The 23,393-nt window shown below is 45.4% G+C and overlaps 2 protein-coding genes across 3 annotated transcripts; one reads left to right on the forward strand and one right to left on the reverse strand.

Moving 5' to 3' along the window:
- The first annotated feature begins 3,967 nt into the window (after nt 1-3,967).
- plekha8 (pleckstrin homology domain containing, family A (phosphoinositide binding specific) member 8) lies at nt 3,968-11,914 on the forward strand. Its single transcript, XM_067238809.1, has 13 exons — nt 3,968-4,084; nt 4,622-4,738; nt 4,880-5,035; nt 5,187-5,308; nt 5,419-5,577; nt 5,818-5,858; nt 5,982-6,115; nt 6,574-6,916; nt 7,920-8,005; nt 8,745-8,803; nt 9,233-9,434; nt 9,881-9,942; nt 10,023-11,914. The coding sequence occupies exons 1-13, from the start codon at nt 4,045-4,047 to the stop codon at nt 10,218-10,220; spliced, it is 1,719 nt and encodes a 572-aa protein (XP_067094910.1). The 5' UTR covers nt 3,968-4,044; the 3' UTR covers nt 10,221-11,914.
- Nucleotides 11,915-13,872: 1,958 nt separating this feature from the next.
- colq (collagen-like tail subunit (single strand of homotrimer) of asymmetric acetylcholinesterase) lies at nt 13,873-23,031 on the reverse strand. 2 transcript variants are annotated; one of them, XM_067237601.1, is made up of 17 exons: nt 22,874-23,031; nt 22,083-22,192; nt 21,465-21,572; nt 20,680-20,724; nt 20,344-20,370; nt 19,167-19,238; nt 18,915-18,977; nt 18,780-18,806; nt 18,602-18,646; nt 18,451-18,486; nt 18,239-18,319; nt 17,848-17,944; nt 16,928-17,064; nt 16,709-16,828; nt 16,410-16,536; nt 16,096-16,198; nt 13,873-15,972 (listed from the first exon to the last, which is right to left on the reverse strand). In XM_067237601.1, the coding sequence occupies exons 1-17, from the start codon at nt 22,977-22,979 to the stop codon at nt 15,903-15,905; spliced, it is 1,374 nt and encodes a 457-aa protein (XP_067093702.1). In that variant the 5' UTR covers nt 22,980-23,031; the 3' UTR covers nt 13,873-15,902. The 2 variants fall into 2 exon arrangements, with proteins under 2 accessions (XP_067093702.1, XP_067093703.1); XM_067237602.1 differs by lacking the exons at nt 21,465-21,572; nt 22,083-22,192; nt 22,874-23,031 and adding an exon at nt 20,868-21,073.
- Between the last annotated feature and the right edge of the window lie 362 nt (nt 23,032-23,393).

Consider the following 23,393-nt stretch of genomic DNA (forward strand, 5'->3'; position numbering starts at 1 on the left):
ATATTTAAAAGAACAGCAAAGATTTACAGTTTCTCATGTGTTTTATTCATATTTGACATTGCTAAACTATCAAAGGCTTTGATTGTATCATTTAGTTCAAGGTTGAGAACTTTCGTTTTGCTCCATGCCAAATCATCACAGAGCAATTAAAATGTCTTAACTGAGATGAACTTAAGACTGATATTCATGTGGGCATGGATGGAATTCGTACTCAATGGCTCAATATCAGTAGATATGTGAATGGTGAAACACAAACAAATTGTTAATGGGCTTGTCTAATTGGGGCGTGGTGAGGAATGCTGCTATACGTAGAGTAGATCACAATTAAAAAGTGTATAATGTTGTAAACAGAACAATAGTGAATGCATTTTAGATTCCTCCACATCACTGGAAATTAGGTTGTTTCTGTAACTCATAAAAAATGAAAGTGCACTTACAAGAGTACAAGAGTTAATCAGTGCCAAACCTATGTTAAACGCACAGGTGCATTTGGACTGATGACATTTAGCAGACGCTCTTATCCAGAGCGACTTACAATAAGTACAGGGACATTCCCCCTGAAGCAAGTAGGGTGAAGTGCTTTGCACAAAGTCATTCAGTACGCCCGGGAATCGAACTGGCAACTTTCAGATTACTAGCCCGATTCACTAACCGCTCAGCCACCTGACTCCCCACTTTTTGGGACAAGGACAAGGAAAGCGCACCCTCTAGTGAAGAATTATTGAACTATGTTTTTTATTTCAGTGGATGTAACCACTGAATGTTCGGGGAAGACCCCGAAGCCCCAAGTGCCCCGCCCTGCATATCAAAAAACCTAGGCCTATATTAAAAAATATATAAAAAAAAAACAAGGAAAACACTTTGAGGGCGCTCATTGAGAGCCCCAAGTTTAAACTGCCAGGTAAAGTAATTCCGTAATGTAAGCAACGTAACAGATCTTCATCCACTTACATGGGCTAAATAGTCTCAAAATCCCTGAATCTGGCAACAATATCTTTATCACAACTGAAGTTACATAATTTTAAAGTTGACCTGTGTCAAAAAGTGATAAGGGAGAAAATTGCAGTCAAAGATTCCACTCCGTTTCATTCTAATTCTCTGGCGAATATGGAAAGGAAATCATTTTGTTCGTAATCACGTTGTGAATGTAAATGTAAGTTTAAGTAGGCTATAGGCTACATTAATAACTTCTCAGCAAGTTATTTTTAAGTTTAACAACCTGACTTAATTGATCATTTACTTGGGGCTGCTGCAGCACTCAAAAGAGCAGTTTGATTTGAAATGGCTTGGAAATCTAGCTAGCTGACATGTCTAAAAACCGTTGAAATTAACTGTTTTTCATAAGTAATCTATTTTCTATCTTTTATGGCTTATAGCCAACAATGAGCGGCCTCGACATCCGACGGGTTTCCGGAGGACGCCACTCAGATAGGCTGCTGTTGTGCTTTTGTTATTTTGAAACTTTTTTATTTCTCTCTCACATTGGTGAATATAGGCTATATTTAAAGGTAGACAGCAATGTATAAGATAGGATGGAGATCAGGGCCGGGGTGGGTAATCAATCGGGAGAGTTCCCGGTGGCGCTTTACTTTTGGGCCGGTGGGCCGCTTCACTTTTGGGCCGGTCGAGGATTTTTTTGTTGTTGACATTTGTCACGTTAGTCTATCTTCTCTTAAAGTGGGCTACACACGTTCCGCATTCTGACACCTCAGCCTCAGCATGGGTTGTACCATGTGAGGGAGTTCTCCCCTCCATAGAGTTGGTTGGGTCTATAGCCCGTCTTTTCCAAAAAGTCTTCCCAGATCGGCTACCGATAGCTAGGACGGGCGGCCCTACCGTAACGATACGCATCAGGGAGGATGGATGGGAGCAGGGCCGGAGTGATGGCATCGCTAGACAAGATTTTACCAATTGAAAAACGTCTGTTTATTTTACTTAAAGCTCAAAAAACTATTTTGCGGTCAAATAATGGCCAAAAACTTCGTTCGCGCGCTGTGCGCGCTCGCATTAACTGTAGAAGTCCCTATCTTGCATCACATCAAACCCATACGCCCTAGGTCGGGGCAAAGCTCCTAATGTTTACAACATCTGGCTCCGTGCCTGATTAACACTTGGATCGTTAAGCAGTCTCAAAAATGGTATCAATATAAAAAATAATACGATCCCTTTCTGTAATCATGATACCCCCCAGAAATGTTCACTGCACCCCCAGTCAAAGCAGGCTGCATCCAGCACTGTTTGGTATACAAAAAAAGGCCCGTTTTGGGCCTGAAACTCCCGGGCTGAAAAGTGTCCCCACTCCGGCCCTTATGGAGATACATTTTGAGTGGATTTAGGGGCGGGGCCTCGAGCTGCGACTTTGCGGGGGGGACTCAAGCGCAAACTTCGTTTGACATCATTCGCCATAGCTATCAGTGACTGCACAAGTGGAAAATGTATATCTAAATTTTTTGTTTATCTTTTGTTGAGTTTACAGAGCCTAGGCCTAACCATTTTAACATTAATGCATCTGGTTTAGTCTTACAATTAGCTTACATTAAGTTATTTAACAGATAAGTTACCGTTTAAAGTCTGTTTCAATTATCCAGCTATGACTGCAACACGATTAGTAGGCCTACATCTAATTTAGCTACCTGTAATTTACGTAAACATAATCATTGTGAATTTGGGGAAAATACCATACATTATGCAATTTTCATTCCCGGGCAGATCATGAAAATATCTAATAATATTTAATATAGGCCATAAGTATAATATGTCATTATCCTCCTGAGCGTCAATAATTTGGTTACTTTTTTTATGATCTTAATCTAGAGTAGTGAGGATGGAGCGGGGAGCATCACTGGATGATCTTGCCTTAGGATTCATGAGTTGGCATGATGAATTTGCAGATCACAGAAAAACGAACCCGTCGAACGAACTCATTTAGGTTAACTTTGACTCTGTAAACCAGATTTGGAGGGATGATCAGCTTCTGCTCTCTCCGGAACACGTCTTTCAAGCACTTATCCCAAATTGGTTGGGATTCCCAACCCTTGATTACTTCCCTGATGCCCAGAGTTAACCACTGGGTTCTTATCCCCGTGGTGGCGGCTCGTGGCTGTCAAGAGCCATACAGATCCAACCCTGTTTTAATCAACCACATTAAGACAACATTGGGTTAGTCACCAAGTTTGTGGGCTTTTGAGAAAGATTAGGGGTTAGTTGAATCTTAAGAGAGGAGCAGATTTGTAGTAGGGAATGGTGAGGGTGAGCTGTAGCCTACAGGGTACTACACCTAGGCCCAGGGTCGGACTGGCCGTCGGGAGAGTCGCGAGATTTCCTGAATGGCCGGTCAAACGGCCGCGGCATTATGCAATTTTTATTTATTTATAATAATAACACACGGCCAGTCCAGACCTGCAGGCCCTATTTGATTTTGCTCTGATTATGTTGCTTGAATACAACTATGTGCACTGGGTCGCACGTGTTTTCTGATGGATAAAGTCGAAAAAAGCGAAACAGTCAGTAGTAGCATTTAATGTAGGAACTGATGTAGGCCTACAGGAGCAACTGTAGTATAGGCTATGCTAGGCTACTTGTCAAAAATTATGCAACACTTTCAGAAATGACAAAACTGCAACAATGCGTGAAACTTGCATGGATGCCCTAGCCACCATTGCTACAAGTAGCTACGTGGCAAGCAACTTCTATAGCCTACTTGACAGTGGCAACAAATGTTTCACTTGCTTAGCTGGGAGCCTCCTCCTGTTTTACGATTGGTTTAGAATGTGTGTAAGTTGCGCCCCATTTCTAAAAGTTTACTGTTCATTGGTGCTGACAACGATTCAGTGCTCACATGTCACAAGGCAGGGGAGGACCTTACGCGATGAAAACTGCATCCGATTCACGTACAATGCTACGTACGTTACCTACACAGCCCCAATGACGAAAATGCACAGCTGCTCCAAAATGATACGCTGAGCAGCCTCTGAGATCAGCTGTAACTCGCGTCTTATAATTACATAGAAATAACAAGTAATGAACCACAAGAAGAGATAAACAATGGAGGGTATACTGCATAAATGGACAAATTACATAAGTGGTATGTAGGCCTACGCTCCACTCGCTGTTCCAGTCTTATAGCGAGTCTTCTTAATCTAGCTATCTTTTTAGGTATGGGTGCTATGCTAATGAAATAAGGTTAGTGTTAGCTCACTAGTGTGAACTGTCATCTCTGCTAGCAAGATGCATAGCAAGGCAAGGCTAACAAGTAAGCGAGAGACAGGGTTATTTCATACTAACACGTTGGCCAGCTAGCTCGGTATACCGGTATTCAACATATGCTAGCTTTTGCTGAACTCCTTTGCATACTGAAAGCTAGCGTAGGTAGGCTAGCTAGAATCCAACATAGTACTTAGGGACTGTAATGATCACTACACATAACATAACGTAAGGCTAGCTTTTATGTTACGATGCTCAGTTGCAAACCCAAGATTATGATATGAGAGCTAATTCACCCAATTTATGATTTTGCAAGACATCATTAAGAAATGACTGGTTGCCTCGCGAGAAGAAGTGCTAGCAAGATCCAATCGTCACCGGCTTTTGGGGTGTGCTTCATTGAGTGTTTTTCTTGCAGGCTGGCAGCCTCGATGGTTTGTGCTTAAGGGAGGGACCTTGTCCTACTACGATTCTCAAGAAGATGCTTGGAAAGGATGCAAGGGCAGCATTAAAATATCAGTCTGTGAAATACAAGGTTAGTAGATATAGTTTACCACTAAAGGGAAATGGCTATAATAGAACCATAATAAACGTGTTCATTACATTCCTTCTATGAGGAAATGTGTTAGCTAACTCGTGTTATTCTCCTCCTGCCATCTAATTCACGTCACCGTAGTTCACCCCTCTGACTTGACCCGAGTTGACCTGACCATCCCTGGAGAACAGTACTTCTACCTCCGAGCCCTCAACACAGCAGAGAGACAGAAATGGCTGGTTGCCCTGGGAACCGCAAAAGCCTGTCTTACAGACAACCGAACCAAGAGAGAGAAAGGTGGATTTCTGTTGGATTCCGTCAAATACAGCATTTCATAGCATTGACAACTAAGTCCCAATACCTGATGTGTGCACCATTCCATTTCTCCAACAACTTCAAAGGCCAGCTCCCTCTTCCTGGTCTCATTTTGTTCTCCCTCCCCCCTCAGAGCTGCAGGAGAGCACAGAGGCTCTGAAAACCAAGATGTCAGAACTGCGTCTGTACTGTGACCTCCTCCTCCAGCAAGTCAACAAGATCAAGGACAGCGACGAGCCAAGGGAGTCAGCAGAGGTAACCCAAGAATTTGGGACTGGCTCGAGGAACAAGGGAAATCCCGGCCATGTCACATCTCTCCACTGCCACTACAGTTTTTAACAGTAGGTTGTGTGAAACCTTCTCAGGCGGGTGAGGACACGGGAAACATGTTGAAGTCTACGTGCACCACCTTCCTGAAGACCCTGGAAGAGTGCATGCAGATAGCTAACCACAGCTTCACCTCTGAGCTCACCACACAGAACGCCCCTGGGTCCCCCCCTGTGGCAGCCGTCAAACCGCTGAAGGTACACCCACCCAAACCCACCCTGAGAGAACGTATTCATTTAGCAGATATATTCATTCAGCATACACTTTTAACCAAGGAGACACATAGACAGTGGAATGTTTGCGTATATAACAGTATGAAGTTTAATGTAGTCATTCCGACTGAAGGCTACGAGTGCAAATCACACACCTAAATGAATTGTTTAATGCCTGAAACTTAAGGGACATGGATAAAATGTGATGTTTTTTGTTCTTGACAGGTCAAACCTGTCAACCAATCCAATCAGATCCTTGGAGGAAAGTAGGTCATGCTCTTCTAAAATTCAATACCAGCACTTAACATGCTTTTCATATAATCCCCCCTTTAACACATTGCTACATACAGTAACTCTCTCTCAACCATCTTTGTGTTGTTGTTTTTCAGACTGGGTGACCCAAGTGCAATCTTGGACAGCGCTTTAGAACCGGACAACCAGAGTCTGAGCTCTGGAGCAGATAGACCAGATGAGCTGGATGGGCCTGACACAGTCCCAGAGAGCACACAAACACACCCAACAGGTTCAAACCCCCCACCCCCCCAACACGCATGCACGTACACACACACACACACACACAGGATACACTATGAATCTGAATAATTAATCCTAAATTGAACACCATAAAGGAGAATACCCTGATCGACTGATGTTTAGCTTTGTAACATTTTTATATTATTTTTTATCATCTGGACTCTTTACACATAAGACCTATATTGCGTTCCATAAAGGAGAACTATCCTGCAGAAATCTTGGCTAATTGGTGGTACACAGTCATGGTTAAAGTAATGCCTTTTAGAGGGTGGACATTGATGAATCTCCTGCTACTTTATTGCATTTGCATATATTCAATTAATGAACCCTCATTAACTAACAAGCCAAGATGTAATTACTCTACATGACAAATGTTCAACTTAGTCTGGCTGTGGACCAAGCTAAAAGTTTGGGTGCACGTCTGTGTGTGTGTGTTGTGGTCCATAGAGAACTGTCCAGTTGGTGAGGACTGCCCAGTCCCTGAGGAGATACCAGAAGCCTCTCCCCAGATTACCCAGAACCCCTCTGAGACTGAACCTTCCGGAGACAGGGAAGAGTTGGGGGAGGAGGTGGAGGAAGAAGAAGAGGAAGTGAAGAATAAACGGCAAGTGGACATTACCCAGGAGAAGGAAAAGAGCCATGTCCTGCTTCAGAACCAACCGGAAGCTGTCCCTGATCAGGCTGAGTCTAAGCTTGAGGAGCAACATTCCCAGGGTGCTGTGCAGCAGGAGGAGGAGCAGGAGGAAGAGATAGAGCAGGTGGAAACCTTCTTCAGCACAATGAGCCACAGGTATGGCAATACGCCTCAGGAGGGTCACATTCTCTAGGTGACTCAGCGGTCAAAAATTCACAGTTTGTAAACACTACAGTTAGAACGAACACAGAATCCTTATTTATTTTACCAGGTGCTGGTAATGGTTGATATCATATTGTCTTTTAAAATTACAAACTGACATCAGTACCACAAGATGTCTGTTACTTGAGGTTGTTTAGTATGTATTCATACAGTATTCTGTTAATGTTGCGTCTGAAATGTTAACCATTAAGAGTACAATAACAGTGTTTGGATTTCAAGCAAAGGTCTGCTTTCCCCCCCCAAAGAACAAACCTTTAGATTAAGAAGTGAAATGACTAGAATTCAAGTCAGTCTGAAAATCAAATTTGGAGAATGCTGATTGTTTTACTTCAGTGTGTTCTCTCTTGATCACATGACACAGAGATGCCCTCACCTGATGTTTGGGTTTGTAAAGTTTTTTTTGGTAATCATCTTTCCTCTTTCTTTTGATTTCACCCAACTCTAAACCCCTTAAGTGTTCCTGAACACTTGGCAGAAAGCTGTCATTGCCACGATGTTCACATATGATGGCGTTTGATTATTGCTCATCAGGAATTCACCGTCGCTATGTAGCAAGACTGTTGCTGTGTAGCAGTGTGTGGTTGCAGTATTGAAGAAGTGTAGATGCAGTATTGAAGCACAAGATTCAGTAACGTCGTTATTTAGGCAGCCAGATGCCTCGAAACAGAAAAGCACATTCTAGATGGTTACCATATCACATAGGAGTTTCCATTCCAGTTAACAGCAACTGTATTCAGCTTCATTTAGAGTTCGATTCTAGAACAATCCCTTCCATCACTGACACAACTGCATGCACTTTGGTGGATCCTTTCTATGTTGGTCTTGGTTTTGATTGTATTTATTTATTTATGCTTGATTCATTGGCTCTAATAAAAGTTTGAAATGCTGGCACCATTCTCTAATATATTCTTTTGTTTGAATCTGTTTCAATTTTTAGATTTAGTGATATAAGACTGGACGACGACTGTGGTATCCCTACTCAAGATTTTTTGGATTCTTGCTATGCGATAGTGCCTGTGTTAGGTAGGACAGTCGCACTCAGTCTCTCTCCTCGCCTGCCTGCCTGTCTCATCTTCCTGTTTCTTCTGTTGCCTGATGTTCAATGTTGACGTCACTCCCCATCTTTAATGAGGCTGGTGGAAGCTATTCTAAAACACCCCCACCCCCACCCCACCCCGATCATTAGTGCATGCGCCTCCGTTCCTATCTCTGCCTGGTCTCGTCAAGTCTTTTGTTTTGTCTCTCACCCAAGCCTCCCTGCATGTCATTACTCTTTCACTTCTTTTATGAGGCTTTCTTCATACTTTTACTAATTGACTGAATGGCCTTTGAGGTATGTAGGTGTGCGTGCGTGTGTGGGGAGGGTTGCATGCTAAACCGTGGTCACCTGTCACCGCTTTTGTTTTCATACCAAACAAAGAAGTATGACTCGTCATTTTGCCACACGCATGTCAATGCGACAGCTGTGGTGCGTACAGAAGGACTCGCTCTTCCCGCAGTCTCCCCCTTTCACCTGTCCTAACACGAGGGGTCCGCTCTCAACAGGACCCTTCTCTGCCTTCTCCTTACTAGCTGACTATATGCTCTGTCATAGTTCACTGTGCCTGGTTGCATGTGGTACTTATTTGTGGTCCGGGTTGAGGTAAACGAATCAGGTTCTGAAATTCTTGTCAATGCTCAATGGTTTAGTGGGAATATAACCTCAGTGACACAGCTGCTAAATGATCAACATGCTCAATGACAAAGGACTCTCTCTCCTCAGACAAGCTGGGGTCCACAGTGTTTGCTCCGGTTAAAATGGATTTTGTAGGAAACATCAAGGTGAGTGCGAAAGTTTGTGAAAATGTGCCTGCACATATTCTTGTTGCTTATGATAAAAGAGTTATGTTTATAGAACATAGTAATAGTCTCACCGACGTTGCCATTCTTAGTAGTACTCAATATGACCACATAGGGGCGCCTTATGCCCCTGTTTTTATGTCAGGAGGCCTCGAGTCGCGAATGTTAGCAGTGCAAACAGGTCACCACGTCTTAATTGTTTCATGGCCTGAAGGGTAAAACTCCGCCTTTCTCAGTTGTCTGTACTGGTATAACTTACAGGAAAGATTCACAACTAACGTATAATAATTTGAGTATGCACTCCACATGCACAAAACCCGTCCAGTTTACTGTACAGTAAATCCCAGAGCAGAATCCCCCACTCCTTCACGCCAACTGTGTCCCCACATCCTGTGTGCTGTGGCTGTTTAGAAGATCCATCAGAAGCTGGTGTCAGACCCCGAGAGCTTCCCCACGCTGCAGAGCATCGTTCTGCACGAGGTCCAGACGGGCGTGGCCCAGGTCCGCAACTCGGCCACGGAGGCTCTGCTGTGGCTCCGACGAGGCCTCAGCTTCCTCAAGGAGTTCCTGTCCGAGGTCAACGCCGGGGCGCGCGACATCCAGGGGGCACTCAGTGAGTCAGCTGTCCGTGTAACACACACATATATGTGTGTGTATATATATACACACACACACACACATATACACACACGCACACATATACATATATATATACATATAGACACACATGCATACAGACACACCCACATATATACACACACAGACACATACATACAGACACACAAATACACACGCGCAGACAAACTTGCACGAGCCCCAAAAATGGCACGTACTTTTAAAAGATATACCTCACGTACTATGAACTAACTACTGCTCTTATGTTCTAATCCAGCGTTTCTCAAATGGGGGTACCTTTCCCCCCAGGGATATGCATACGTTTCCGAACGTTTTAATCAGCGTTCTGGTTGTTTGCTATCTTTAATAGGAGCAGGACCAAAGAATTCCATAGAACCTGTACCTGTTCCAAATGACAAAAAAAAAGACTCTTCTCTTTCTCAGACAGCGCCTATGGAAAGACGCTGCGCCGCTACCATGGATGGGTGGTCCGGGGCGTGTTTGCTGTGAGTACCACCTCCCTCACCCCTTTATCAACCCTCTGTGAGAGAGTTCCCTCCTGACCGCTCGTGCTTCCTGTGTCCAGCTGGCCCTGAGAGCCGCGCCGTCGCACGCCAGCTTCGCCGCCGCCCTGGTGTCCAGAGCGGGCGACGAGCTGAAGGACGGCTTCACGCTGGGCATGCGCCGAGACCTGGGGGTGTACCTGCCCGCCATGGAGAAGCAGCTGTCCATCCTGGACGCCCTGTACAGCGAGTACAGTCTGGAGTCAGACGAGGTTGTGTGACCCATCCCCCAGCTCGGTCACAGACGGAGAGAGGCCCCACGTCTGGAAGGAGCCTCGCCCTGAAGGAGAGGCCGGGTCAGAGGCCGGAGGTCGTGGGGTGTGCTCGCTGTAGGCCTCACCCAGTGCTGGCGGACACGTCCAGCCCGACAAACTGGCTCTGTTTGGCAGTGACACCACAGCTGCACTGGAATGAGAGTGTCCAGCTGTGGTGTCAGAGGAAGGTTTAGACTCCGAGAGTCGTTTCAGATCCAGAATCAGTAACCCTGAGAAGTTTAAACTGGCTTTTTACACATTAAATCGAGAGACAGCCTGGTTAGTCATGTGGTTTGGTTTTTGGACCCTTGTTGAGTCATTCCATCCAAGGGCTTTTCTGGAAGAATACTCTATTATGCAAACTCTAACATAGGAGTTGTAACTGGTATTTGTCTTTATTGTCTTTTTTAGTCTATGATTGTGTCTCTGAGGTTACTATGTTGTATGATATGTGAAGCTTGGGGTCTTCCTCTGGCAATGATTCATTGGAAGATATTCATGTTAACTCTAGCCAATGATAAGGCATAAACATTTTTCTGTTAAAATTATTTTAAAAATCATAAACATAAACACACAGAAAGTAGGTGTTTTTGTCAAGAGACCATACATTTTCTACTTTCCAACATGCTGCAGCATTCTAGTCTTGTTTATTGGTTTTGTTTCTTATTAGTTCAGCACTGACATTTTTTTAAACCTTTTTTTTTTAACTTTTTTTTAAAGTTCTGGATTGCCAACTGCACATGTTTTGTTTTGTCCGGTCAAGACAAGACAAGGGCTTATATATTTGTGTTTTCTAGCATTGACCTAGAAGATTTAGCTAACTTCCACCAGATAGACTTGCCAATGGGACCAAAGGGACGTGTCATGAGGGCCATGTGCTCATGCTGCCAACCACACTGAAGAGCATTATTGTAGCAGTCTCATGACTGATCCTTGCTTGGCTAGACATCTACAGGGACATCCTCTACACAGCCTCATGGACCGTTTGGGTCCCTTCTCGTCCATGTTTACCAAGTGACATTATTTAATAACTTAAGTGTTCATTGTTCATGTTGTAATATCAATCATTTAAGTCTTAGTTTTTGTGTCACACGCATGGACTCTTGGATCCATAGGGCATGGTTAATTGCATGTTGTTGGCTAGAGATAAAGTTTGAGGCGAGTTTGTTGATGCTAATAACAAGACGTTGATTTAAATGACTAAGCGTAATACTATTAACCATCATTAGAAGATCCTGTTGGTTTCTTCTCTCTGTCCTTTAACAGCCAATAAGATAGTGTGCAGTAATAACATGTAACAATAAAGATGCACTAGTGGCTCTTTCATACAGCACTTAGTTAGCCTTCCATACAGAAAGCCAGCAGCAATTCTCTTTTACAAGTATAGGTTTAATATTCTCATCTACAGAAGCACCAATAGTGTAAGTTATTAACAGTATTTCTTCACCCTTGAGTTTACTGAGAGGCAATGAACAACAAAAACAATTTTTTGTAATGGTTCAACTGATACGTGCAATAGAGATTTATTGTTGCATATTACTAATGTTAATCATGGGAACACTATTGTAACGTAATATTTCCAATAGATTTTATATATACAGTATGGATGTAGGTGAGATGTTTTTACATAATGTGCTATTAAACTTGGTGAGAAACTGTCATTTTCGTACAGGTATTTTTGTGAATCCATTTCTTGTCTGTTCTGTATCTGTAGACGGAAAAACGTTATCTACTTTCAGGAACCAGTTGAATGAAGAGGATTATATAGCGTTGCAAGCTGACAAGCATGTGCATGATGTGTTGAAGACAAACACTTTACGATTTACACTATTTGGGCTCACTGAAGGAATCCTAAAATGACTCATTTGGCAAGTAAACAATGTGTTGTAGCCCAGTCTACATTATACAGAAGGTGTGTGTGTTTGTGTGAGGGGGGGGGGTGGCATTGGGTGGAAACAAGTCCCCAATACTGACAGTGGTGGTGTGTAAGAGAGTGTTTTGAATGCAGGACTGTGTTTCCAGAACAGGACCCGGAGCACCCTGCATGCCGGTCATTCCTCCCTGTAGGTCAGGGATTTTCACCGGGCCCGGGTCGACAGCTGGGCCCCTGGCGGATTCCAGCTCCCAAGGCCTCCCTCCGCCGCCGTAACGTGACACCACTCGACCTACACCAAAACAATCCTATTTCTATGGTACAGTCAGCGGCGGCCACAGAGAGAATTTTGCCAAAAAATTCAATTCTTTGTTTCAGTGACCCTGAGGTTGACAGGTGAAATCCTGTGGTGGTTCAGGAAGGTTCAGTGGGATTTAGGTCACCCAGGTGGGTTGTCTTTAAAGGGGGTGTTTTGAGGACGTGCCGCTCCTCATGTGGAGTGAAGGAAGAGGGAGGGAAGCCTGAGAGAGATGAAACATTGTTGTGTGCTCACCTCGGATCTCTTCATCAAGATCTCCATTGCGCTGTCATCCAGCTGCAGTATGGAGAAATACCTGCCACAAAATCCGATTGGCCTTCTTAATAAAAACAGCGTATGTAAGCTTTTACATGGGCATCTCTGCAGGCAAATGACTTTGATGTGATTAGGGAGAGAAATATGGCAGGGTAATAGAGTTAGAGGGCAGAGCCCAGTCTGTCCTCTGCCCCAGGCTGCCTGCCATGTCGTCTTCTACATCAGCTCTCTGCCTGAGCCCTCTGCCTCAATCCTTTCTCAACCTTTTGCCTCAGCCTTCTGCCTGTTTTCAACCTCAGCCTCAGTCCTCTCTCAGCCCTCAGCCTCAGTCCTCTCTCAGTCTTCTGCCTCAGCCCTCAGCCTCAGTCCTCTCTCAGCCTTCTGCCTCAGCCCTCAGCCTCAGTCCTCTCTCAGCCTTCTGCCTCAGCCCTCAGCCTCAGTCCTCTCTCAGCCCTCTGCCTCAGTCCTCTCTCAGCCATCTGCCTCAACCCTCAGCCTCAGTCCTCTCTCAGCCCTCTGTCTCAGCCTCAGTCCTCTCTCAGCCCTCTGCCTCTGTCCTGTCTCAGCCTTCTGCCTCAGCCCTCAGCCTCAGTCCTCTCTCAGCCCTCTGCCTCAGTCCTGTCTCAGCCTTCTGCCTCAGCCCTCAGACTCAGTCCTCTCTCAGCCTTCTGCCTCAGCCCTCAGCCTCAGTCCTCTCTCAGCCCTCTGCCTCAGTCCTGTCTCAGCCTTCTGCCTCAGCCCTCAGCCTCAGTCCTCTCTCAGCCTTCTGCCTCAGCCCTCAGCCTCAGTCCTCTCTCAGCCTTCTGCCTCAGCCCTCTGCCTCAACCATTGCCTCAGTCCTGAACTCTCCATCAGGGCTTTCTGGAAAGGACATTGCCTGGTCCATGCCCCCGTACAGAGGAGGACCTATGCTTCGTCAGTTATGCCAGCACATCCGATGCAGCGCTTTACGGGGGTGTCTTGCTGACAGCACCTTTGCTCTGCTTGAAGTATATCGGGTGTTTTGCAGCAGGGACTTGTCTCTGAGAGAACGTCAATAGCTTTCACCATCTGTCCACCCCCTCGCACAGCCTCCCAATCACTGTCCGTGGCTAACGACAGGGAGAAGTCTACTCAGCACTGCTGACTAACAACCTGGGTCTGGAGACAGAGTTCCGATAGGGAAGGACGGGTCATTTATACGATTTTTATTTTGTCCACAAGTACATGACAGTATAAAATGTGTGGATTATGAAATAGACAGTTTTCACTCTCTTAGTAGGACAAAGCATACGGCATCAAGCATTGTTTAAACTAACGTGCTATGATGTATTGCAGCATTAGACAGTTCAGCATACAGAACCAGTATAATACAGTACTATATTGGCCAAACATTATTATTCAATATTTGTGTTTACGTTCGGAGGAATAAGTAACACATTTACTGCTCCCACACATACATTTATATCACGTTTCACTGCACTGAGACTAAATGGAGCTGTCCGTGTTTTTCCAGTCTCAAGTTAAGACATCTCTCATGTCGACAGTTAGCTTTGTTTACAGAAATGGGCATTATTTCACAGCCTACTTTGGCACATTGGTTGCTTTTCTAACTCACGAGTCATGAGTGAGGGATCAGAAACAAGCAGAGCATTAGAACAGTCTTGAAATTACAAAGGCCTGTTTGCACATCATCTTTTAAACAAGCAACATTGACCTCTTTTAAACAACCTCTCACCAGTGTAGGGCGGTGAAAGGTTTCATTTGGCATCGCGACCCATTGCTTTTTGAAAACATCTTATTTCCACATTCAGACACTTAGTACACAGGACACAGCAGACTACATCTCTACTGTTAACTCCATCATTTAGAATTCAACATCTGAGCTCCAGGGAAGGTTATGACAGAAGGACCAATTGAAGAGGTATAAGCAGTACAGTTATGAGAATGTGGGAATTTATTCCATTGGAGCAGCATCTATAAACCGTTCCTCCTTCGCTAACGCAACACTTAAGAACCGGTAATAACAGTACGCCAGCCGTCACGTAATACACCATTTCACAATGCAACACTTGCAGTCAAACTTCATGCCCAAAAAGCACTACATCAACATCATATGTAAGCACTTATTTGAGTTCCTTTAACTTTTGTGCATCACCAGAGTACAGAATCTGTCTCGACATCTACAGTGACGGAACAGATCTGCACCACCTGCTGCCTAACCAGAGCTACATTACCTGGAGGTTCCTGAGTAGTTCATAAAATGTCTAAATGCTACGGTGACTTTGTCTGGACTCTGACGGCCTCTGTGAAGCACCATCCACAGGCTAGAAGAGGGCCTGTTCTGTTTCCAGGAGAGGAGAGGCCTATGGTGAAATCTCCTGGCCTGTCAGTGAGGCTGACTTTTCCACTGTCCATCTCTAGTCTTATCCGCTCACTAAGAGGAGGCTCTCTCTACATCGTGTCGGAGAAAAGTCCTGTCCTGTCTATATTGTCCTGACATCAGCTTCTTAACATATGCCTCCTTTTGACAACTCCACGCAAACATTTAGAGATGTTGATATTATTACAGAGATATATATATACACTTAAGGTATACAGTACAAAGCAGTTACAGGACGATAATAAGTATTGTGGTTGGTTACATGCGTTAGGTAGTGAGAGCTGTTGCCATGGTTACAGCAATCTCAGCCCCATGCAAGTGCTGCGCAGCGTCGCCATTCAGTGCCCAGCACCCAAGCTTGGGCGATCCCGAAGGGTCTCCTTTTTAACAGTGCTATGTCGAGGTACAAGTGTGTGTGGATCCGCCCCCCCCCCCCCTCCATCCACACGTCTCTTGAAGCTCCCCCAATTGGCTGGTTGGCTGTCCTTCATTTGACCAATCCTAGACAGGCTCTGGTCTCATGAGGCAGGGTGGGGAGGGTGCATCTTTAGTCCTGCATGGGTTATTTAAGACAGAGTGCAATCGTCCTGTGACTGGGTGAGTGGGTGACCCCACAACAACACCCCCAGTAGCTACGTGGCTTCTCAGCAGCGATAAAACGGAGGAGTTACGTTAACAGTGTGTTTGTCATTTTGTTGTGGATTTGTATGTTGCCACTTCCTATTAAGTCTCTTGTTTGCAGTGTTGTTCTTCTTTTTTATGTTCTCTCTTATTTTTATTAATTTTTTGCTTCAAGCAAACAAGATCCTGGCGAACCCACCGTACCGTCCCACTGGGTTCTCATGTGAAGTACTTGCAGTTTGTAGAGTCGATAACACAGTATGCGTTACATCTAAGGCGCCCGTATGACCTGGAACCAGAAAGTATATCAAACCCAGTCAGTGACACGTTCAATGACTAGTGACAGTGCTTCAGCTGACTAGCCACAGTTGTGAGGGGGCGTTAAAACACAAGGAGGCGCACGGATACGAACCCTGGAAGATATGAATTGCACGTCTGATAGCCAAAGTCTTTTCCGTCACACTCCTCCACCCCTTCCCAGCGATAGCCATCTCCACAGTATGCATGTTTGCACTCTGCAAACAGAAATGATGGCAGGTCAAGAGATGACATGTTTGCTAGTGTGTTTACATGTGTTTGCTAGTGTGTTTACGTGTGTTTGTATGCCTGTGTGTTTGTGTGTATGTTTCTCTGTGCATGTGTGCATTTCTGTAACATGAGTCCTTAGTGTCAACCCACAGAAGACCCAGTAAAGCTGTGACATTTAGCTGCGATCATGTGACTTACTGACGCAGCCGTCGGTGACGACACGGTTGTGATCGTCACACTCCTCCTCGTTGGTGATCTGGACAATCCCGTCACCACAGTAACCATCGTCGTCCGGAGCGTTCTCCATAGACTGGAACGGTGTGAGCTGGAAAGAAAAAGTCGGTCAGAGTTAAAAGGAAATCTAGAGATAAACGAGAAAGCCAAGTTGCGTAAAGACAGGCCTCATCCATGGTGTAAATACAACACAAGTCATTGGACTGGAATGACAAGTGTGTTTTTCAGACAGACTCTGGTGAGATGACATTTGAATGAGTTACCTGAATTGGCAGCCACCCGTCAATGTCCTTGAAATACAGGGATCTTTGGTCTTTCCGAAAGGCGAGTGCGTTGTCAGTGTTAAGGCGGTCTAATTCTTCTTCATTGTCTACTACAAATATCTAAGCGAAAAGCAAGCATCAGAGGTTGAGCCACAGTGTGTAAGCAACAGTAGTTTGACATTTGCTCCTGAGTCAAGTTTATTCCCATTGCTTGCTTACCGCTGGCACTTTAGGATAGTTGCTCCTGGAGTTATGCTCGTCAAACGGGGGGCTTTTGACACTTAGAGAGTTGCAGTCACATCGCCCAGGGGGCCCTGGTAGGCCCCTCTCACCTTTCAGACCAACCATGTAAACCCCTACACATGTATACAAATCAATACTGATTGTAAACATCTCTCATATTTATGGTGTATAAATGATATGTACTGTATCAAACCTTGGGTGACGTGAACCTCAATAATCAGTTAAGGACTCTTAGTTTTGTTGTGACGAGAGGTGTGAGTGTGTGATCCGAGAGGTTGTTATGTAGGTACAAGGCCGAACTGACAGATCTGGAGCTGTCGTAAACACAACCACACCTCTGTGAAATGTTCTATCTCGGTCTCATCTATCAAGACGGTAAAGCAATCAACTTAATTTGCACAGAAAGACAGCAGCTGTCATTTTGGTTATGTGGTGACATCATGTTTGTAAATCTTTAAGTAGCGTGGACCTCTATGAATCCGTTTTAGGGACATGATGTCATGACTCCAACTTCCCCCCCCCCTAAGTGTCTGGTTCACCTCGGGAGGATCGAGTTCCCCCGAAGCTAAATTCGCTCTGTGCTGTTATTTCCTGATCTGCTGTAATACACGAGGGGCTCGAGATCTTCACGCTGAGAGGACGGCCTTTCGCACAGACACAGAGCCCACAATGTGTGCTCCCAACAAACCATTAGGCCAGAGTCTGACTCAACTCAATTCAATGTGATGAATTTCAAGCGTTCAGGTAATACCGTGTGCATGATTACAGAATACAGTAAAAAAAAAAAAAAAATATATATATATATATATATATAAGAATTCGCACAGCAGCAGTAAACAATCCCATACACAAAAGAACCATCCCAGAACACACTGACCATGATCTCAGGTTCCTACCTGAGGCTGGTAGACCAGGAGGACCAGGGTGGCCGGGGGACCCCTGGGGGCCCGCGGGCCCTAGAGGGCCTATGGTTCCTGCATTTCCCTTCCCGCCCTGAAGATCACACAGACGATCACATAGATAACATATCTAACACAGTATTTGTCAGGGTCAGTCTGACAAAATGGGTTCGTCTAGTTCTGATTCAGCTCTGGATACAGATGCACGGATGTGAAAACAACAACAGTGTTCCAGAGATCCAAACGTTTCGCAGAAATCTCGTGACACTGCACGGTGGGAAACTTAAAATAGAGGATTGGGAAAGGTGTTCCAAATTTAGCCGACACAACTTCCTGACAGAGCCCAAGGAACATATGATATCACGTCCAAATCCAATGTATCCCTCACCTGTTTACCCCTCTTCCCTGGGCGGCCGTTCGGGCCTCTATTCCCTGAGAGGCCTGGTTCTCCTTTTGGACCCATTTCACCCTGACAAACCAAGTCATTCACTCAGGTCAACTACCACACAAACAGCGGACACTGCGATATAACTTTGGTGATAATAAGGAAAAAGGAAGGAAATGCGTTGATAGTTCTTCCTAAATGAATGCATTGCTCACTTTCTGTCCAAGCATCCCAGGGTATCCCATCGAACCCTGAGCGAGGGAAAAGAAGAGAAAGTTAATACATGTCTGTCTTTCCTATTAGTATTACAGTACGTTGACCGTGTCCGTGTTGGTGATCTCATAGATATGTCGTAGCTCCACCCACCTTGTCTCCTTTGATTCCACTCTCCCCGTGGTCTCCATGGGAACCCTAATGAGACAGCAGACAGAGTAACACCTCGTGTTGACCACTGGAAAATCCTACATAATGATGACAACCCACTCCCTGCCGATGATGTCTGGACCAGAGTCCTTTCATCAGGATGATAGGAGCGACCACTCACCTTTTCCCCTTTGTATCCAGGTAAACCCTAGAATAGAACACACACATTTGGATTTGAATTATATGTCCTGCAGATTGGGGTGTTAATGTCTGTTAATGATGCCGTTGGGATTTTCACATAGGATCCTTCACATACCTTGGGGCCAAATGGCCCTCTTGCTCCAGGCAGACCCATCAATCCAGAGTCCCCCTTCTCACCCTGCCCCCCACAAACACACATGAGAAAATACAGTTTTCTTATCTATAAAGTATTATCTGACATGTTCTACAAAAAACCCTCAAACACAAAGGGATAGGCTGATTGTTCCCATTCAATCACACGCACAGTTTCATATTTCACGTGAGCTTTACTGACAGGTCTGCGCCAGATGATATGGGACTTACTCACTTTGGGCCCGCTGGGTCCAGGCCATCCAGCAGGTCCCTGTCGCCCTGGGAGACCAGGCGGACCTGTTCTTCCCTGTGGGGGAGATGAACAGAACCACTAGAACCCAGTCCTGAGATGAAGAAGCTGAGCTGACAGAACTGTCCAGCGACATCCTGACCTAGCATCAACCACTTACGGAATCAGAGATCTGAGCCAGTATGAGCGGCAGACAGCCATCACTGACCACCAGGTTTATAAAAGAGGGGAATTAAATGACTAAACGGGCACATGGTGTGTATTTATTGTGCTTAGTCGGACAGGATGGAGATGCTGACATCCTGTCTGTTGTGTGTCCACCAGTAGCACATGTGGAGGGAGAATTACTTTAACGAGCCCTGTCACTTTGCTCTCTTTAATTAAATGATGGGCTGAATATAGAACAGGACCCACTGCTTGTGGGAAATAAAATGATTTATAGCCTTGCTGAAGCACTAAGCTAAATTGCACTGCAATGCTGCAAGGCTCCTCCAGTTGAAGAGCAGCCACGATCCTGTTCCCATCGGGAGTGCTTGGCGGTTAAACCACAACCACTGATCGTTCAGGACCTCACTTCTCCCCTGATGGCCTTCATCAAACACTGTCTCCTTGCCCTGAGATGCATGTGTGTATGGTTCTGTCCTGCCAGTCCTTCTGTCTTTCTAAAAGTGGAAGGGGGGGTCACAAGACAGGCATACTGGAGGATAGATAGAGGCTGTGTTGGAGGCTGGAAGTTGAAGGCTGATGGGCAAAGGCTGGAGACTGGGGACTGGAATCTGGAGGCTGGGGGTTAGAGGCCATAGACTATAGTATGGAGGCTGGGGGTTAGAGGCTGGAGGACGGGGAGTAGGGTCTAGAGACTGGGGGTTAGATGCTGGAGGCTGTGAGCTGGATGGGTTAAAGGGGCTGAGAGTGATCAGGATCTGCCCTTCTGTTAGAGGACATCCAGAGGGCTTCTGTCTCTCTGCACCTCCACATCTCCGCAGCTCTGCGTCCTCTAGGATGTGCATCCTGTCAAGGTTGCCGACGCTCGGAATCTCATAACGCGCCTAGCAGCTTACACCCACACACGGCGCCCATATGAGTTACAGCAGGCCTTCAATCTCATTTCTGAGCAAATCCACTTAGTATAGAAAACAGAGTGATTAATGGTGATTCTCACCTTTTGTCCTGGTCTTCCAATTTCTCCCTAGCAACAGAATGTGTATGAGGGGGAGAAAGAAACAAGACATTTACACCAAGGTTCTTTCCTGTCATGGCAGCCATGAACGTGCAATCAATAAAATGCTGACTGAAAGGGCAACTGTATTACCGCACAGAATGAATGGATAACATTTCAAATTGAATTACATGCAGTCCTTTTCAAAAGCAATGTTCCAAAGGGATTACAGTTGTCCTCTAATGGTGGACAGACGAATCCTGAATTATAAAAAGAAAATACGACCATATCTTTCATAAATTATTTTCCTAGAGTGGCAACTCTAGCTTCCAAACGTACCTTCTCTCCCTTTAACCCCTTCAAGCCTGGTAAACCAGGGGGACCCTGAAGGAAGCAAACACAGCTATCACCAACTGTATTTTTAGACAAGACTGGATTGCTATTGCACAACGTATTGCCCATCGTGTCTAAAACCCCAATTCATTAGAGTTCCCTAAAGTCTGCTTCACATCGACAGTTTCAGTTACCTGACACAGAGCTGAATGATCAATACTGATTTGGAAATGTGCCTTGCTAGCTTCCTCTCTGATATAGGCTAGCTCCATGATTTGGATAACAGGGTTCTGGAACTGGATAGCGATAGGCTCTCTTGCAATACATTGACCATAGCTGTGGAACGGAAACAAAGCGCACGCACACACGTGCACACATTTCCAAGCGGACAGACTCTTGTTTGGGCTGATTCTAAGAATGGTTTGTGTGTGTGTGGAGTACTGGCAGGCAGTGGAAAAAGGCTATTTGCGTCGGAGCTAAATGGAGAGCGTTAATGGGCTGCTGTGTGGCAGGGGTCGGAGTAATCCCCGTCCCCTCTTCTGCAGGATCTCACACGGGTCTCGGATTGGAAAGCACCGGGTCTCTCACATCCTCACTAAGATGACCTCCCTCGCCTGTGAACTAAACTAAGCCCGCAGTTTAGGGAACCCTGCAGGACACAATAGACTACCTGAGAATATTCTATTAGCCACTGATGGTAAACCTTTTCATACATTTAGCTCACAGTAGGATTTTTTGAGTACCATTGACTGTGGGATTGGGAAAGGGCGAGTCCAGGCTTGGGCTCCTACCTGAGGGCCAGGGGGGCCAGGCGTGCCGGGGGGGCCGATGGCACAGGAAAGTCCCTTCTCCACATCGGTCTCCTTATGGAATCCGTTTCTTGGCATTAATTCATTGTTCTAGGCAAATCAAGCATTAAAATAATGATGTGTTTCCCGAAAATTCCTTGATGAATTTTTCGTCATGTTCAGCTTGTTTACAGGATGGACTAAATGAATTTGAGATTGCAGACGACACACTCATTGGTGGTAACACGAGACAACTGGCTGGGAGGGGGGGGGGGGGGGGGGGGGGTTCAATCAATGATCTTTAAATATTTCTTCTAACTGCAAGTTTCGAAAAGTAATCTCTCCACAGATACTTCAACACTTTGGCCCAGCATCCTGCGGAAGGCTGGCATCTGTAAGTACATCCTCTACTTCTCACCTCCGAAGCGCACCAGTCAGCATTATGGCGAGCCGTCAGCAAAGCTGGCACCTCCTACACACCTCATGCCATGACAAACCACCACCGCTCTCAGCCAGGGGGCAAGAGAGAGGCGGGAAGAGGGGGGAGCAGTTGGGATATCACCCAAGGACACATCAACAATCGGACACCACATGAGGAGAAGTCACATGACTTTGACTCACTTGACCGTGGCGCCGCCAAAGCGTTGGGGGAGGTGGGAACAGGGGGGGTGGGGGCGGGCTCAGCAAGCAGCATGGGCTGAATCTTCTCTGCTGGTCGGGGGGCTGGAGACCTGTGTGAAGCGAACGGACGGGAGGGTTAGTCATTTGAGAAACACAACGGCGTCTGCAGATCTCCACTTACCCCTAAATGATTTGTCGTGATGATATATGGCAGATAATGTGTCATGGATGTGTGTCGTCTTGGTGAAATGTCAGCCTGGCAGTTTTCAAACAAGCAGGTGTTCTGGCTTCTCCAGATCCACTCACACACTAGCAGATCTTATTAACACAGACACAGCAACTGAACATCGTACCAACAATATGACAAAAGACACCCTTTTGTACAACTACAACCACAACCAGAAAATTAACAAAACTTGGGAAACCTGAAATCTGCTGTCAAAAGCAAAAGTAACAAAGTGGAAATCCATCAACTGTCAAAACATCAGACAGACAGTCAGCTTGTTTTGGCTAGATACCGATATGAAGTAGCATATGCTCTCCTCATAGAAACTGTAGACGGCTTTGCTATTAATAGAGATATTTCCATTCTGACAGCACTCTTGTGTCCACAAATGAAAAGAAATACAAGAATTAATTGACACATTCGACATGGGATGTATTGCTGAGACACGTACACATGTGCAAACACACACAAGCACATATAAAAGCTACACACACATGCAAGCATGTAGGTTTGCACGCGCACACACAAACACACACACACACCTGCAATAAATGCATGCACTCACCTGCTGGGAATGATAAAATGTCCAAAAAAGAGGACTGGGAGAAAACATAACAAAAAGATAGTGAAAGATAAAATCCAACCGATATGAGGTTCATGCTGTTCTTCATTCAGTATAGCAGTCTCTCTGTAACTTGTTATTCTCATCCACAGCAGAGTACTCCAATCTCACTCTCTGACACTCTTCCACTACCGTTCCTTCCCTCTCTCTTTCTCTCAGTATCCCCACGCAGAGGAGGGGGGGGGGATGCCAACCAATGCCCATTAAATCTTTCCCCCTGCATCAGTGTGCGCTAAAATTACAAGAGTCAGCTGCCCTTTGTGCCAATATTAGAACCTTACTACTGCAGGGGTGCCTTTGTTTTTCCTTATACTCATGAGAAGGGCTCACATTGTGGGAGATGCTATTGGACACTGAAAGCTGGAGACAAGCCATACACTGGCGGGCTACGTGCAAGTCGCTCTCGTAAAATTAAGCGCAGCTTACTCTCGCAATAGAACGCAAAATACCTGCACAACACTAT

The sequence above is a fragment of the Osmerus mordax genome, chromosome 6, assembly GCF_038355195.1.
Source record: "Osmerus mordax isolate fOsmMor3 chromosome 6, fOsmMor3.pri, whole genome shotgun sequence".
Lineage (NCBI taxonomy): Eukaryota > Metazoa > Chordata > Actinopteri > Osmeriformes > Osmeridae > Osmerus > Osmerus mordax.